Source organism: Salmo salar, chromosome ssa12, assembly GCF_905237065.1.
Source record: "Salmo salar chromosome ssa12, Ssal_v3.1, whole genome shotgun sequence".
Taxonomy (NCBI): domain Eukaryota; kingdom Metazoa; phylum Chordata; class Actinopteri; order Salmoniformes; family Salmonidae; genus Salmo; species Salmo salar.
The window spans coordinates 18,635,963-18,652,982 of record NC_059453.1 but is presented as its reverse complement, the minus strand read 5'-3'; the positions used below and the strand labels follow the sequence as shown (position 1 = coordinate 18,652,982).

The 17,020-nt window shown below is 41.5% G+C and overlaps 2 protein-coding genes across 4 annotated transcripts in view; both read right to left on the bottom strand.

The window, feature by feature from the left end:
• LOC106564404 (zinc finger protein 501) overlaps positions 1-17,020 on the bottom strand; it is a 127,289-nt gene that overhangs the window by 86,828 nt on the left and 23,441 nt on the right. The gene's annotated exons all lie outside the window — the stretch shown is intronic.
• LOC106590892 (zinc finger protein 271) lies at positions 438-16,286 on the bottom strand. Of its 3 annotated transcripts, none has more exons than XR_006757917.1 (3): positions 15,955-16,286; positions 14,890-15,043; positions 438-503 (listed from the first exon to the last, which is right to left on the bottom strand). XR_006757917.1 is itself a non-coding variant. In XM_045690976.1 (2 exons), the coding sequence occupies exons 1-2, from the start codon at positions 15,961-15,963 to the stop codon at positions 5,708-5,710; spliced, it is 1,620 nt and encodes a 539-aa protein (XP_045546932.1). In that variant the 5' UTR covers positions 15,964-16,239; the 3' UTR covers positions 5,054-5,707. The 3 variants fall into 3 exon arrangements, 1 of the variants encoding a protein (XP_045546932.1); XR_006757916.1 differs by lacking the exon at positions 438-503 and adding an exon at positions 7,037-7,318 and having other exon boundaries at positions 15,955-16,270; XM_045690976.1 differs by lacking the exons at positions 438-503; positions 14,890-15,043 and adding an exon at positions 5,054-7,318 and having other exon boundaries at positions 15,955-16,239.

Here is a 17,020-nt window from a genome sequence, read left to right as displayed (position 1 = left end):
CTCCCTAGAAAGGCCAAAACCTAGGAAGAAACCTAGAGAAGAACCAGGCTATGAGGGGTGGCCAGTCCTCTTCTGGCTGTGCCGGAGATGGGAGATTATAACAGAACATGGCCAAGATGTTCAAATGTTCATAAATGACCAGCATGGTCAAATAATAATAATCATAGTAGTTGTCGAGGGTGCAACAAGTCAGCAACTCAAGAGTAAGTGTCAGTTGGCTTTTTCATAGCCGATCTTTGAGAATATCTCTACCGCTCCTGCTGTCTCTAGAGAGTTGAAAACAGCAGGTCTGGGACAGGTAGCACGTCCGGTGAACAGGTCAGTGTTCCAGCAGGTCTGGGACAGCAGGTCTGGAACAGATAGCACGTCCGGTGAACAGGTCAGGGATCCATAGCCGCAGGCAGAACAGTTGAAACTGGAGCAGCAGCACGGCCAGGTGGACTGGGGGCAGCAAGGAGTCATCATGCCAGGTAGTCCTGAGGCATGGTCCTAGGGCTCAGGTCCTCCGAGAGAAAGAAAGAAAGAGAGAAAGAGAGAATTAGAGAGAGCATATTTAAATTCACACAGGACACCGGATAAGACAAGAGAAATACTCCAGATGTAACAGACTGACCCTAGCCCCCCTGACACATAAACTACTGCAGCATAAATATTGGAGGCTGAGACAGGAGGGGTCAGGAGACCCTGTGGCCCCATCCGATGATACCCCCGGACAGGGCCAAACAGGCAGGATATAACCCCACCCACTTTGCCAAAGCACAGCCCCCACACCACTGGAGGGATATCTCCAACCACCAACTTACCATCCTGAGACAAGGCCAAGTATAGCCCACAAAGATCTCCGCCACGGCACAACCCAGACAGGAAGACCACGTCAGATACTCAACCCACTCAAGTGACGCACCCCTCCTAGGGATGGCATGGAAGAACACCAATAAGCCAGTGACTCAGCCACTGTAATAGGGTTAGAGGCAGAGAATCCCAGTGAAGAGAGGGGAACCGGCCAGGCAGAGACAGCAAGGGCGGTTCGTTACTCCAGCCTTTCCGTTCACCTTCACACTCCTGGGCCAGACTACACTTAATCATAGGACCTACTGAAGAGATGAGTCTTCAGTAAAGACTTAAAGGTTGAGACTGAGTCTGCGTCTCTCACATGGGTAGGCAGACCATCCCATAAAAATGGAGCTCTATAGGAGAAAGCCCTGCCTCCAACTGTTTGCTTAGAAATTCTAGGGACAATTAGGAGGCCTGCGTCTTGTGACCGTAGCGTACGTGTAGGTATGTACGGCAGGACCAAATCGGAAAGATAGGTAGGAGCAAGCCCATGTAATGCTTTGTATGTTAGCAGTAAAACCTTGAAATCAGCCCTTGCCTTAACCTGTTGGGGCTAGGGGGCAGTATTTGCACGGCCGGATAAAAAACGTACCCGATTTAATCTGGTTTCTACTCCTGCCCAGTAACTAGAATATGCATATAATTGTTTGATTTGGATAGAAAACACCCTAAAGTTTCTAAAACTGTTTGAATGGTGTCTGTGAGTATAACAGAACTCATTTGGCAGGCCAAAACCTGAGAAGATTCCAAACAGGAAGCGCTCCCTCTGACCATTTCATGGCCTTCTTGATCATCTCTAACCAAAACAGGGGATCTCTGGCATGACGTGACATTTTCTAACGCTCCCATAGGCTCTCAGAAGGCGCCAGAAAGCTGAATGGTGGCTTTGCAGGCCCTGGCTGAAAAACATTAGCTCATTTTGTAAGTGGTCGATCTGAGAACAATGAGACTGGGGGGCGCGTGCCCGAGCTGACACCATGTTTACTTTCTCTCTCTTTGAACGAAAACAACCACTCCAGGTCGGAATATTATCGCTTTTTTACGAGAAAAATGGCATAAAAATGGATTTTAAACAGCGGTTGACATGCTTCGAAGTACGGTAATGGAATATTTAGAATTTTTTTGTCACGATACACGTCGGGCGCATAACCCTTATTTACCCTTCGGATAGTGTCTTGAACGCACGAACAAAACGCCGCTATTTGGATATAACTATGGATTATTTGGGACCAAACCAACATTTGTTATTGAAGTAGAAGTCCTGGGAGTGCATTCTGACGAAGAACAGCAAAGGTAATAACATTTTTCTTATAGTAAATCTGACTTTGATGAGTGCTAAACCTGCTGGGTGTCTAAATAGCTAGCCCTGTGATGCCGGGCTATCTACTGAGAATATTGCAAAATGTGCTTTCAACGAAAAGCTATTTTAAAATCGGACATAGCGAGTGCATATAGGAGTTCTGTATCTATAATTCTTAAAATAATTGTTATGATTTTTGTGAACGTTTATCATGAGTAATTTAGTAAATTCACCGGAAGTGTTCGGTGGGAATGCTAGTCACATGCTAATGTAAAAAGCTGGTTTTTGATATAAATATGAACTTGATTCAACAAAACATGCATGTATTGTATAACATAATGTCCTAGGTGTGTCATCTGATGAAGATCATCAAAGGTTAGTGCTGCATTTAGCTGTGGTTTGGGTTTATGTGACATTATATGCTAGCTTGAAAAATGGGTGTCTGATTATTTCTGGCTGGGTACTCTGCTGACATAATCTAATGTTTTGCTTTCGTTGTAAAGCCTTTTTGAAATCGGACAGTGTGGTTAGATTAACGAGAGTCTTGTCTTTAAAATGGTGTAAAATAGTCATATGTTTGAGAAATTTAAGTAATAGCATTTCTAAGGTATTTGAATATCGCGCCACGGGATTACACTGGCTGTTGAGTAGCCCATAGAGGTTAACAGGAAGCCAGTGTAGGCAGGCTAGCACTGGAGTAATATGATCACATTTTTTGGTTCTAGTCAGGATTCTAGCAGCCGTATTTAGCACTAATTGAAGTTTATTTAGTGCTTTATCCTGGTAGCCGGAAAGTAGAGCATTGCAGTAGTCCAACCTAGAAGTAACCAAAAGCATGGATTCATTTTTCAGCATCATTTTTGGACAGAAAGTTTCTGATTTTTGCAATGTTACGTAGATGGAAAAAAGCTGTCCTTGAAACAGTCTTGATGTTCTTCAAAAGAGAGATCAGGGTCCAGAGTAACGCCGAGGTCCTTCACAGTTTTATTTGAGACGACTGTACAACCATCCAGATTAATTGTTAGATTCAACAGAAGATCTCTTTGATTCTTGGGACCTAGAACAAGCATCTCTGTTTTGTCCGAGTTTAAAAGTAGAACGTTTGCAGCCATCCACTTCCTTATGTCTGAAACACAGACTTCTAGCTAGGGTAATTTTGGGGCTTCACCATGTTTCATTGAAATGTACAGCTGTGTGTCATCCGCATAGCAGTGAAATTTAACATTATGTTTTCGAATGACATCCAAAAGAGGTAAAATATATAGTGAAAACAATAGTGGTCCTAAAACGGAACCTTGAGGAACACCAAAATGTACAGTTGATTTGTCAGAGGACAAACCATTCACAGAGACAAACTGATATCTTTCCGACGGATAAGATCTAAACCAGGCCAGAACTTGTCCATGTAGACCAATTTGGATTTCCAATCTCTCCAAAAGAATGTGGTGATCGATGGTATCAAAAGCAGCACTAAGATCTAGGAGCACGAGGACAGATGCATAGCCTCGGTCTGACGTCATTAAAAGGTAATTTACCACCTTCACAAGTGCAGTCTCAGTGCTATGATGGGGTCTAAAACCAGACTGAAGCGTTTCGTATACATTGTTTGTCTTCAGGAAGGCAGTGAGTTGCTGCGCAACAGCTTTTTCTAAAATTTTTGAGAGGAATGGAAGATTCGATATAGGCCGATAGTTTTTTATAATTTCTGGGTCAAGATTTTGATTTTTCAAGAGAGGCTTTATTACTGCCACTTTTAGTGAGTTTGGTACACATCCGGTGGATAGAGAGCCATTTATTATGTTCAACATAGGAGGGCCAAGCACAGGAAGCAGCTCTTTCAGTAGTTTAGTTGGAATAGGGTCCAGTATGCAGCTTGCAGGTTTAGAGGCCATGATTATTTTCATCAATGTATCAAGAGATATAGTACTAAAACACTTAAGTGTCTCCCTTCATCCTAGGTCCTGGCAGAGTTGTGCAGACTCAGGACAACGGAGCTTTGGAGGAATACGCAGATTTAAAGAGGAGTCCGTAATTTGCTTTCTAATGATCATGATCTTTTCCTCAAAGAAGTTCATGAATGTATTACTGCTGAAGTGAAAGCCATTCTCTCTTGGGGAATGCTGCTTTTTATTTAGCTAAAAACAGCTCTGACCATGAACACCTGAAACTAAATGTATCTGATCAAATCCTCAAACAATAATGAGACTAATTTCAAGTGTTTTAGACGTATTGGACTGATTCATTTAAAATGAAAAACATATATAGACCCACACAGTGCATTCGGAAAGTATTCAGAACCCTTGACTTTTTCCACATTTTGTTATGTTACAGCCTTAGACTAAAATTAATTTCAGTGTTTTAAAACTGAACTTGTACTCAGCTGAATCAACCTCTCTCAGGTCTAAGATTCTCAGGTTGCAGTCATTCTCTTTAGTCCCAAGGTACTCAGCACGACCTGCATACTGTGGCACCGGGCTCAGGATTTTAGGCACCTCATTACATTTCTCTTGGAGATACCAGTTTAGCTCTGAGACTACATGATAACTTGGATGTTGATATGTGCAAGGCAGTTCCACTGTTGAGCCCTTCACAGCACAGATACTCTGTTGGGTGTAAGTTACGTTGAAACAGTTCTTACCCAGAACACCTAAAACAGTAGTAGGCCCAATCATTTATTCAATTAGTTTCAATTATTATTGCACTCAACAAAAATATAAACTGAACAATTTCTACAATTTTACTGAGTTACAGTTTATATAAAGAAATCAGGCAATTATTATAAATGAATTAGACCCTAATCTATGGATTTCACATGACTGGGAATACAAATATGCATCTGTTGGTCACAGATACCTTAAGGTTGTCAGTGTCTTGTGTGACCACCATTTGCCTCATACAGTGCGACACATCTCCTTCACATAAGATAATGGATTTCATTTATTGATGTATTGAAAACGTCATGGAAATTACCAGCAGAGAATCAAAGTCAAACAAAAATGAATCATTCTTTAATATCAGCAAGCTGGAGAGGTTCCAACAAACTTAATGCACCATAGTACACGTCCGTCAGCAGCTCTTTCGGGCAGTTAGTTCTCTTATACACTGCTTACACAGACAAGTTATATTGATTTACATTATTCATCATTAACGTTTGGTTCCTGCATGTAACTTATAGAACATATTCTGGACGTTCTGTCAAAATGTCTGAGGGGGTCATGACCGTCTCCCCCTCACATCTCTACCCAGCACCTACAGGAACTAATGACTGTATGAGACAAGATGTACAATTCAAGGCTCTCCCTTCAGACAACATTTCCCTCACACATGAATATACACCTATTATTGGAGAAACATTATTGTCCATTATTTAATGAAAAATAGGAGTTAATGAAATAAGATACAGCTCTGAACACCCCCACCCCACCACACACACAGCACTCCTACTCCAAGACGCTTGACACATATGGATCCAGAGCTGCATATTATGCTACACAGGTTACCATGGTAATCAGACTTAGTAAACTGTTAGAGAATGGGAGATGGATAACAGGTTGTTTTCCATTTAAACTTTTTTTAGGAATCTGGAACCGGTGGCTGAGATGAGGGAGATGAAAGAAAACATGCATGTCTTTCCTTGTGTTTTTTCAGTGACCCTGAATGAGCAAAGCTCTTTCCACATAAACAGGAGTAAGGTTTCTCTCCAGTGTGTATGCGTTGGTGTGTAGTCAGGTCTCCTGAATTATTGAAGCTCTTCCCACACTGATCACAGCTATAAGGTTTCTCTCCAGTGTGTATGCGTTGGTGTGTAGTCAGGTATCCTGAAAGATTGAAGCTCTTCCCACATTGATCACAGCTATAAGGCTTCTCTCCTGTGTGTATGCGTTGGTGTATAGTCAGGTTTCCTGAACGATTGAAGCTCTTCCCACACTGATCACAGCTATAAGGCTTCTCTCCTGTGTGTATGCGTTGGTGTGTAGTCAGGGCACCTGATTGATTGAAGCTCTTCCCACACTGATCACAGCTATAAGGCTTCTCTCCTGTGTGTATGCGTTGGTGTATAGTCAGGTTTCCTGAACGATTGAAGCTCTTCCCACACTGATCACAGCTATAAGGCTTCTCTCCTGTGTGTATGCGTTGGTGTGTAGTCAGGGCTCCTGAGTGATTGAAGCTCTTCCCACACTGATCACATCTATAAGGCCTCATTCCTGTGTGTATGCGTCTGTGTCTAGTCAGGTCTCCTGAATTATTGAAGCTCTTCCGACACTGATCACAGCTATAAGGCTTCTCTCCTGTGTGTATGCGTTGGTGTGTAGTCAGGGCTCCTGAGTGATTGAAGCTCTTCCCACACTGATCACAGCTATAAGGTTTCTCTCCTGTGTGTATACGTTGGTGTGTAGTCAGGGCTCCTGATTGATTGAAGCTCTTACCACACTGATCACAGCTATAAGGCTTCTCTCCTGTGTGTATGCGTTGGTGTTTAGTCAGGGTTCCTGAATGATTGAAGCTCTTCCCACACTGATCACAGCTATAAGGCTTCACTCCTGTGTGTATGCCTTGGTGTGTAGACAGGGATCCTGAACGATTGAAGCTCTTCCCACACTGATCACAGCTATAAGGCTTCTCTCCTGTGTGTATGCGTTGGTGTGAAGTCAGGGCTCCTGATTGATTGAAACTCTTCCCACACTGATCACAGCTATAAGGCTTCTCTCCTGTGTGTATGCGTTGGTGTTGAGTCAGGTTTCCTGAATGATTGAAGCTCTTCCCACACTGATCACAGCTAAAAGGCTTCTCTCCTGTGTGTATGCGTTGGTGTGCAGTCAGGTCTCCTGAATGACTGAAGTATTTCCCACAATCAAAGCAGGTGTAAGTCCTTTCCCCTGTATGAATTCTCTGATGAGATTTTAAGATTTTAGATGCAGCTAAACTCTTCCCACACTGAGAGCAGTGATACGGTTTCTCTCTATTGTGAATCGGCTCATGAATAATCAATTCCAACTGCTTAGCAAAACTCTTCCCACAGTCAAAGCAGCAGTGGTGAGGTTTCTTCCCTATTCGTCTCTGCCGGTGTTTCTTGAAGTGTTCTGAGCTGGAGAGACTCTTCTCTTTCTTGTCAGCATCATGATGTTGTTGAGGCTCCACAGATGATAAGCCCCTCCCACAGAGAGCAATGATTACAGCTGTTCCCTGTGAAAAAAAATACATTGAATAATTACGTTTTGCAAATATGGATCCATAAACAGATGTCTTTCTATGAAATGAATGCCTTTTGGGTCCCTTTGACATTTTTCCTGTAATAATTGCATACTAATATTGAATTGTAAAACTTATATTAAACTGCCAGTTAATACAGAACACATGGAGAATTCAATTAATCAGATTTGTATTTGAATAAAAACTTGCTAAAGTGACACAATTCAGCATTTTAACAGGTCCCTCCGTCAACCCTGTTTAACTTTTAGAAAGATTTTAACCCACACAATACAATAATTACTCCAAGTTTTACCATCATTGAGTAAAGTCACAAGCGCAGAATAATACGATAATTGTGAAGTCAATTAATATAAGAGATTGATTTAAATGTTGACAAACTATGAAAGAACAATTTCCCTAATAAACCTGTTTACATGGACACATCTGAAATAAGGCTACCTGATGGGTCTTTGATAAACGCTGAAAATTGGCTAGCAAAATAAACGGTCTACTACAATGACTATGTAATTATTTTTAAGCAGTATAAAGTTTGTATGTGAAAACTATTTCTAAGCTGCATACTTTCAGTTTTTCCTGAACTCACTGGACTCGGTCAAAAGAAGTAGCTGGCGCTGCTTGTGTTAGCACATACACAGATTAAATACACCTCTATAACTCTGATTAAAGTGTTTACATGTCCTAATCATTCTAAAGATTGTTCAGAAAACCAGGTATTTTTGAAGGCGTATCCTTACTTCGGTTATGACCTTACACCAGTTAAGATCATCAGAGTAAGATGTTTACATGACTAATGACATACTCGGCCTACTGCCATAATCAGTTTAATAGGAAATGATGTGTGCATGTAAAGCCCTAGTTATTTGGTTACTATGACAGTCATTTCAGAACATGATTTATTTCATGTGATTAGTGATTCATTTACGTCTGTCCCTCATTTTAAGGTCAACCCTGTTACGTGAACTGAACTCTCGTTTTAATATGGTTAAACTAATCTTTAAAAAAATATTTTTTGCATAAGAAACATTGAACATCTAATAGTCAAATCATACAGTATGAGCAGGTGAGATGGTTCTACTCTTTTTGTAAATTCTGTTTTGTGGTGGAAAACTGAGCATCTCAACCCTTCTACCCAGACACAGACATGCTAGAAATGTTTTAACAATAACTTTTTTTGTTAAGATTGCATTCAATTACCACTCCCTGTTGCACAATACTAGCTTCCATTCCCCCTGTCACAAGCAGATTCATGGCTGATTTAAAGGACTATTTTACCAATGTAATGTTTTTGTTGTTTTCACTAGTCCCCTGTTACGGTCAACCCTGTTACTTTATTTGGCACATTGGCTCTTACTATAGGATTTATATTTCATTTAACCTCTTGAGATGGCAAAACATGTGTTTTATTAAGTTGAACATGTGCTTTTTATGACAGAATGTTAAAATGATGTGAAATCAAACTTTTTTTGGTACACTTCCAAAGATTGGAAAGCAGCTGCTGTCATCATGTATAGCTAACCCTGGTATACAGAAAATACACAAGCTCTGAAGCAAGCTTCCAGAAAATTGGAACGGAAATGGCGCCACACCAAACTGGAAGTCTTCCGACTAGCTTGGAAAGACAGTACCGTGCAGTATCGAAGAGCCCTCACTGCTGCTCGATCATCCTATTTTTCCAAATTAATTGAGGAAAATAAGAACAATCCGAAATTTCTTTTTGATACTGTCGCAAAGTTAACTAAAAAGCAGCATTCCCCAAGAGAGGATGGCTCTCACTTTAGCAGTGATGAATTCATGAACTTCTTTGAGGAAAAGATCATGATCATTAGAAAGCAAATTACGGACTCCTCTTTAAATCTGCATATTCCTCCAAAGCTCCGTTGTCCTGAGTCTGCACAACCCTGCCAGGACCTAGGATCAAGGGAGACACTAAAGTGTTTTAGTACTATATCTCTTGACACAATGATGAAAATAATCATGGCCTCTAGTAATAAAGCATCTCTTGAAAAAGCCAAATCTTGACCCAGAAATTATAAAAAACTATCGGCCTATATCGAATCTTCCATTCCTCTCAAAAATGTTTGAAAAAGCTGTTGCGCAGAAACTCACTGCCTTCCTGAAGACAAACAATGTACACGAAACGCTTCAGTCTGGTTTTAGACCCCATCATAGCATTGAGACTGCACTTGTGAAGGTGGTAAATTACCTTTTAACCTCTATGGGCTACTCAACAGCCAGTTGAATCCTGTGGCGCGTTATTCAAATCCTTAGATATGCTATTACTTCAATTTTTCAAAAATATGACTATTTTACACAATTTTAAAGATAAGACTCTCGTTAATCTAACCACACTGTCCGATTTCAAAAAGGCTTTACAACGAAAGCAAAACATTAGATTATGTCAGCAGAGTACCGAGCCAGAAATAATCAGACACCCATTTTTCAAGCTAGCATATAATGTCACATAAACCCAAACCACAGTTAAATGTAGCACTAACCTTTGATGATCTTCATCAGATGACAACCCTAGGACATTATGTTATACAATACATGCATGTTTTGTTCAATCAAGTTCATATTTATATCAAAAACCAGCTTTTTACATTAGCATGTGACTAGCATGTGACTAGCATTCCCACCGAACACTGCCGGTGAATTTACTAAATTACTCACGATAAACGTTCACAAAAAGCATAACAATTATTTTAAGAATTATAGATACAGAACTCCTCTATGCACTCGATATGTCCGATTTTAAAATAGCTTTTCGTTGAAAGCACATTTTGCAATATTCTCAGTAGATAGCCCGGCATCACAGGGCTAGCTATTTAGACACCCAGCAGGTTTAGCACTCATCAAAGTCAGATTTACTATAAGAAAAATGTTCTTACCTTTGTTGTCTTCGTCAGAATGCACTCCCAGGACTTCTACTTCAATAACAAATGTTGGTTTGGTCCAAAATAATCCATCGTTATATCCAAACAGCAGCGTTATGTTCGTGCGTTCTAGACACTATCCTAAAGGCTAAATCAGGGTTACGAGCATGGCGCAATTCGTGACAAAAGAATTCTAAATATTCTATTACCGTACTTCGAAGCATGTCAACCGCTGTTTAAAATCAATTTTTATGCCATTTTTCTCATAAAAAAGCGATAATATTCCGACCGGGAATCTGCGTTTAGATAAACAGACAGGAAAACAAAGCATTCGGTCGAAGCGGGCACGCGCCTAAGCCCATAGTACTCTGAGTGGCCACTTGCCAAAAGCGATAAAGTGTTTCAGCCAGAGCCTGCCTCGATATCGTTCAACGTTTTCCCGGGCTCTGAGTCCCTATGGAAGACGTAGGAAGTGTCACGTTATTGCACAGATCCGGAGTCTTCAATAAAAAGAGCCAAGATGAAACACTACTTCTCAGACAGGCCACTTCCTGCTTGAAATCTTCTCAGGTTTTGGCCTGCCATAGGAGTTCTGTTATACTCACAGACACCATTCAAACAGTTTTAGAAACTTTAGGGTGTTTTCTATCCAAAGCCAATAATTATATGCATATTCTAGTTACTGGGCAGGAGTAGTAACCAGATTAAATCGGGTACGTTTTTATCCAGCCGTGTCAATACTGCCCCCTATCCCCAACAGGTTAATGACGTCAGACCGAGGTTCTGCGTCTGTCCTCGTGCTCCTAGATCTTAGTGCTGCTTTTGATACCATCGATCACCACATTCTTTTGGAGAGATTGGAAACCCAAATTGGTCTACATGGACAAGTTCTGGCCTGGTTTAGGTCTTATCTGTCAGAAAGATATCAGTTTGACTCTGTGAATGGTTTGTCCTCTGACAAATCAACTGTAAATTTTGGTGTTCTCAAGGTTCCGTTTTAGGACCACTATTGTTTTCACTATATATTTTACCTCTTGGGGATGTCATTCGAAAACATAATGTTAAATTTCACTGCTATGCGGATGACACACAGCTGTACATTTCAATGAAACATGGTGAAGCCCCAAAATTGCCCTCGCTAGAAGCCTGTGTCTCAGACATAAGGAAGTGGATGGCTGCAAACTTTCTACTCTTAAACTCGGACAAAACAGAGATGCTTGTTCTAGGTCCCAAGAAACAAAGATCTTCTGTTGAATCTGACAATTAATCTGGATGGTTGTACAGTCGTCTCAAATAAAACTGTGAAGGACCTCGGCGTTACTCTGGACCCTGATCTCTCTTTTGAAGAACATATCAAGACTGTTTCAAGGACAGCTTTTTTCCATCTACGTAACATTGCAAAAATCAGAAAATTTCTGTCCAAAAATGATGCAGAAAAATTAATCCATGCCTTTGTTACTTCTAGGTTGGACTACTGCAATGCTCTACTTTCCGGCTACCCGGATAAAGCACTAAATAAACTTCAGTTAGTGCTAAATACGGCTGCTAGAATCCTGACTAGAACCAAAACATTTGATCATATTACTCCAGTGCTAGCCTCCCTACACTGGCTTCCTGTTAAGGCAAGGGCTGATTTCAATGTTTTACTGCTAACCTACAAAGCATTACATGGGCTTGCTCCTACCTATCTTTCCGATTTGGTCCTGCCGTACATACCTACACGTACGCTACGGTCACAAGATGCGGGCCTCCTAATTGTTCCTAGAATTTCTAAGCAAACAGCTGGAGGCAGGACTTTCTCCTATAGAGCTCAATTTTTATGGAATAGTCTGCCTACCCATGTGAGAGACGCAGACTCAGTCTCAACCTTTAAGTCCTTACTGAAGACATATCTCTTCAGTAGGTCCTATGATTAAGTGTAGTCTGGCCCAGGGGTGTGAAGGTGAACGGAAAGGCTGGAGCAACGAACCGCCCTTGCTGTCTCTGCCTGGCCGGTTTCCCCTCTTTCCACTGGGATTCTCTGTCTCTACCCCTATTACGGGGGCTGAGTCACTGGCTTACTGGTGTTCTTCCATGCCGTCCCTGGGAGGGGTGCGTCACTTGAGTGGGTTGAGTCACTGACGTGGTCTTCCTGTCTGGGTTGGCGCCCCCCTTTGGGCTGTGCCGTGGCGGAGATCTTTGTGGGCTATACTCGGCCTTGTCCCGGGATGGTATGTTGGTGGTTGGAGATATCCCTCCAGTGTTGTGGAGGCTCTGCTTTGGCAAAGTGGGGTTATATCCTACCTGTTTGGCCCTGTCCGGGGGTTTCATCGGATGGGGCCACAGTGTCTCCTGACCCCTCCTGTCTCAGCCTCCAGTATTTATGCTGCAGTAGTTTATGTGTCGGGGGGCTATGGTCAGTCTGTCACATCTGGAGTATTTCTCTTGTCTTTTCCGGTGTCCTGTGTGAATTTAAATATGCTCTCTCTAATTCTCTCTTTCCCTCTTTCTTTCTCTCGGAGGACCTGAGCCCTAGGACCATGCCTCAGGACTACCTGGCATGATGACTCCTTGCTGACCCCAGTCCACCTGGCCGTGCTGCTGCTCCAGTTTCAACTGTTCTGCCTGCGGCTATGGATCCCTGACCTGTTCACCGGACGTGCTACCTGTTCCAGACCTGCTGTCCCAGACCTGCTGGAACCCTGACCTGTTCACCAGACGTGCTACCTGTCCCAGACCTGCTGTTTTCAACTCTCTAGAGACAGCAGGAGCGGTAGAGATACTCTCAAAGATCGGCTATGAAAAAGCCAAGTGACACTTACTCTTGAGTTGCTGACTTGTTGCACCCTCGACAACTACTATGATTATTATTATTTGACCATGCTGGTCATTTATGAACATTTGAACATCTTGGCCATGTTCTGTTATAATCTCCAATCTCCGGCACAGCCAGAAGAGGACTGGCCACCCCTCATAGCCTGGTTCCTCTCTAGGTTTCTTCCTAGGTTTTGGCCTTTCTAGGGAGTTTTTCCTAGCCACCGTGCTTCTACACCTGCATTGCTTGCTGTTTGGGGTTTTAGGCTGGGTTTCTGTACAGCACTTTGAGATATCAGCTGATGTAAGAATGGCTATATAAATACAATTGATTTGATTTGATCCCCCTCTTCAAAGGAGGGGACACTCTTGACACAAACTGCTACAGACCTATATCTATCCTACCCTGCCTTTCTAAGGTCTTCGAAAGCCAAGTCAACAAACAGATTACCGACCATTTCGAATCCCACCGCACCTTCTCCGCTATGCAATCTGGTTTCAGAGCTGGTCATGGGTGCACCTCAGCCACGCTCAAGGTCCTAAATGATATTGTAACCACCATCGATAAGAAACAATACTGTGCTGCCGTATTCATTGACCTGGCCAAAGCTTTCGATAGTGATTAACAGTGGTGGGAAGTCCGGGGAGAGATACTGTTCACCTACTGTTTGTATGTGTGTGCGTAGGTTATCTACTTTTGGTGTGGAGGTGTGTGCGTAAGCGGAGAGGATAAAATTAACTTCTTTGTTAATGTTGGGAAGAACGTTCTCTGAATAAACTGTACGAACCTCTTGCAGAAAGCTGAGTCCTTGCCTAATTATTAACCCATTGTCTTACAAACTTTGGGTATTAGTCAAGGCTTATTGATTGTTAATTATTATCATTGGGATAGAATAATTCCTTTGACACATACCCTCGTAAAACTGACCATCCTACCGATCCTCGACTTCGGCGATGTCATTTACAAAATAGCCTCCAATACCCTACTCAATATATTGGATGCATTCTATCACAGTGCCATCCGTTTTGTCACCAAAGCCCCATGTACTACCCACCACTGCGACCTGTACGCTCTCGTTGGCTGGCCCTCGCTTCATACTCATCGCCAAACCCACTGGCTCCAGGTGATCTACAAGACCCTGGTAGGTAAAGTCCCCCCTTATCTCCGCTCACTGGTCACCATAGCAGCACCCACCTGTAGCATTCACTCCAGCAGGTATATCTCTCTGGTCACCCCCAAAGCCAATTCCTCCTTTGGCCGTCTCTCCTTCCAGTTCTCTGCTGCCAATGACTGGAACGAACTACAAAAATCTCTGAAACTGGAAACACTTATCTCCCTCACTAGCTTTAAGCACCAGCTGTCAGAGCAGCTCACAGATCACTGCACCTGTACATAGCCCATCTATAATTTAGCCCAAACAACTACCTCTTCCCCTACTGTATTTATTTATTTATTTTGCTCCTTTGCATTATTTCTATTTCTACTTTGCACTTTCTTCCACTACAAATCTACCATTCCAGTGTTTTACTTGCTATATTGTATTTACTTTGCCACCATGGCCTTTTTGCCTTTACCTCCCTTATCTCACCTCATTTGCTCACATTGTATATAGACTTATTTTTCTACTGTATTATTGACTGTATGTTTGTTTTACTCCATGTGTAACTCTGTGTTGTTGTATGTTGTCGAAATGCTTTGCTTTATCTTGGCCAGGTCGCAATTGTAAATGAGAACTTGTTCTCAACTTGCCTACCTGGTTAAATAAAGGGGTAATAAATAAAAATAAAATGAAAATTGGTTGGAACGACCAGATATTGTCATCAATTAAATTGTTACTGAAGCAGACTGTAATCTAATCCACACACCATGGTTCTTACTTAATGAAATCAAATCTCCATGTTCCTCTTCTCCTCTCTCAGTTCCACTCTGCCCCGTTGTTTTCCTGCAGTCGACCAGACCCAGCAGTTAAGTACAGGGAGGCGATTTACCTGGGGACTCAGTGTGGATGGAGAAGGACGGGCTAGATTTGTCCTGTTGGAAGTATTTAACATAGACTAACATTAAACCAAATATTGTATTAATTTAGTCTAAACCTCTGATTTGGGTGCATTCCTAGAACATCTCCTTTTTCCTCAAATGTTCAATCATTCACTACTTCCCACTAATCTAATAGTATTGGTTTGGTGGAGGAATGGGCTAGTTTCCACCATATCTCATACCAGTCATTTCCTTTCAAACAGCGATGAAGAGGTAAAGCGAGAGGGATAACTGGGCCCAAAATCTGGCTTCTGCCTTATTTGATCTAATATACATTTCGTGACGATTAGGTTGTTAGGAGAGTATTGATAAAAGTAGGACACTTCATATGGGAGTAGTGCCTGGACGTCACTAGTTACCGCAAACAAAGCCACAAACCACGCCCATTTCTACCATTGATCTTATTGATCTTATTAAAATGTGATTTTAACCCTAACCTTAACAACACTTAACAACACTTCTAACGTTATTCCTAACCCGAAATAAATAAAAATGCGATATAGACGCCTGTGGCTGTGGAAACACGCATGTCTGCCCTCTCATTGGCTATAATGGTCCCACCTGATCTTGCCTCTCTACCGATTGCCTACCATTGTTGAAAACATTTATATTCTATGTTAGAACGGCCACTTGAGTATCTGGTCAAATAATGGCTAATGTGTTCGAAAGGAATGTGAACACTTTGTGGAGGAAGGAGAGATAATTCGTTCATAATCACCGATTCCTAAACATGATATAGTAGTAAGCTACTTTGACGAAGAAGAAAAATCCCAACAAGTTTTACCGTTGTTTTTTTGGTCGAGACGTTTAAACCCAACAGGAATGTGGAGGATCAAAGACGATTAAAACTAGGCCTAGACATTTTGTACAACACAGCAAGCATATACTGTTAAAGCCAGACTTACCCGATCCATTGTGGAAGATATTGTTTCTTTGTATGGAATGAAATGTTGTAGTCTACAGTACAGTTAGACTACTTTGTTGTAGTGTAGAGATCATGACTAGGGAGTTGCGGAGAGAAAATTCGATTCCCAAGGCTGCAAATGATGCGTCCCTAGACCAGAGCAATCAAACATCTACTTCAATATCAAAACGGAATTAAGTTGAAACAAATAAACGTCTCATGTAGCCTAATATTACTTCAGAAAGTTCCTGGATAACATTTTACGTGATCTATAAAAGTCGAGTATAAAGTCAAGAAAACGTTAAGAATCTTGTTGTCTGCTATCTTCTACCTTTGCTTGGCAGTCACTTGGAACACATGCGCAAAGAGGGAGTATCTTGAATAGGCCTCTCGTGAGAGGTGTCTGAGAATTACTACTTCCGGTCTTTGGCTGCTGCTAAAATGGCGGTTGCTGTACATTAACAGCACAGACAGGACAAAGAGCTGTTTATGCAAGTCTTTGCAATGGGTGCATCAAACCTAATTCACAAGTAATTCTCCGGTAAAAATTGTGGTGGAAAAAGTACCCAATTGTCGTACTTGAGTCAAAATAAAGATACCATAATTGTAAATGACAAGTACAAGTGATAGTCACCCAGTAAAATTCTACTTGAGTAAAAGTCTAAAAGTATTTGGTTTTAAATATACTTATGTAACTAAATAAATATCATTGCTCAAATATACTTAAGTATTAAAAGTAAAAGTATGAATATTTAAAATGTCCTTTGCTAACCTCTCTTGGGTAGGGGGCAGTATTTTCACGGCCGGATGAAAAACGTACCCAAATTAAATGGCCTACTACTCGGGCCCAGAAACTAGAATATGCATATGATTAGTAGATTTGGATAGAAAACACTCTGAAGTTTCTAAAACTGTTTGAATGATGTCTGTGAGTATAACAGAACTCATATGGCTTGCAAAAACCTGAGAAAAATCCAAACAGGAAATGGAAATCTGATGCTTGTAGTCTTTTCAAGTCATTGCCTATCGAACACACAGTGACTTAGGGTTCATTTTGCACTTCCTAA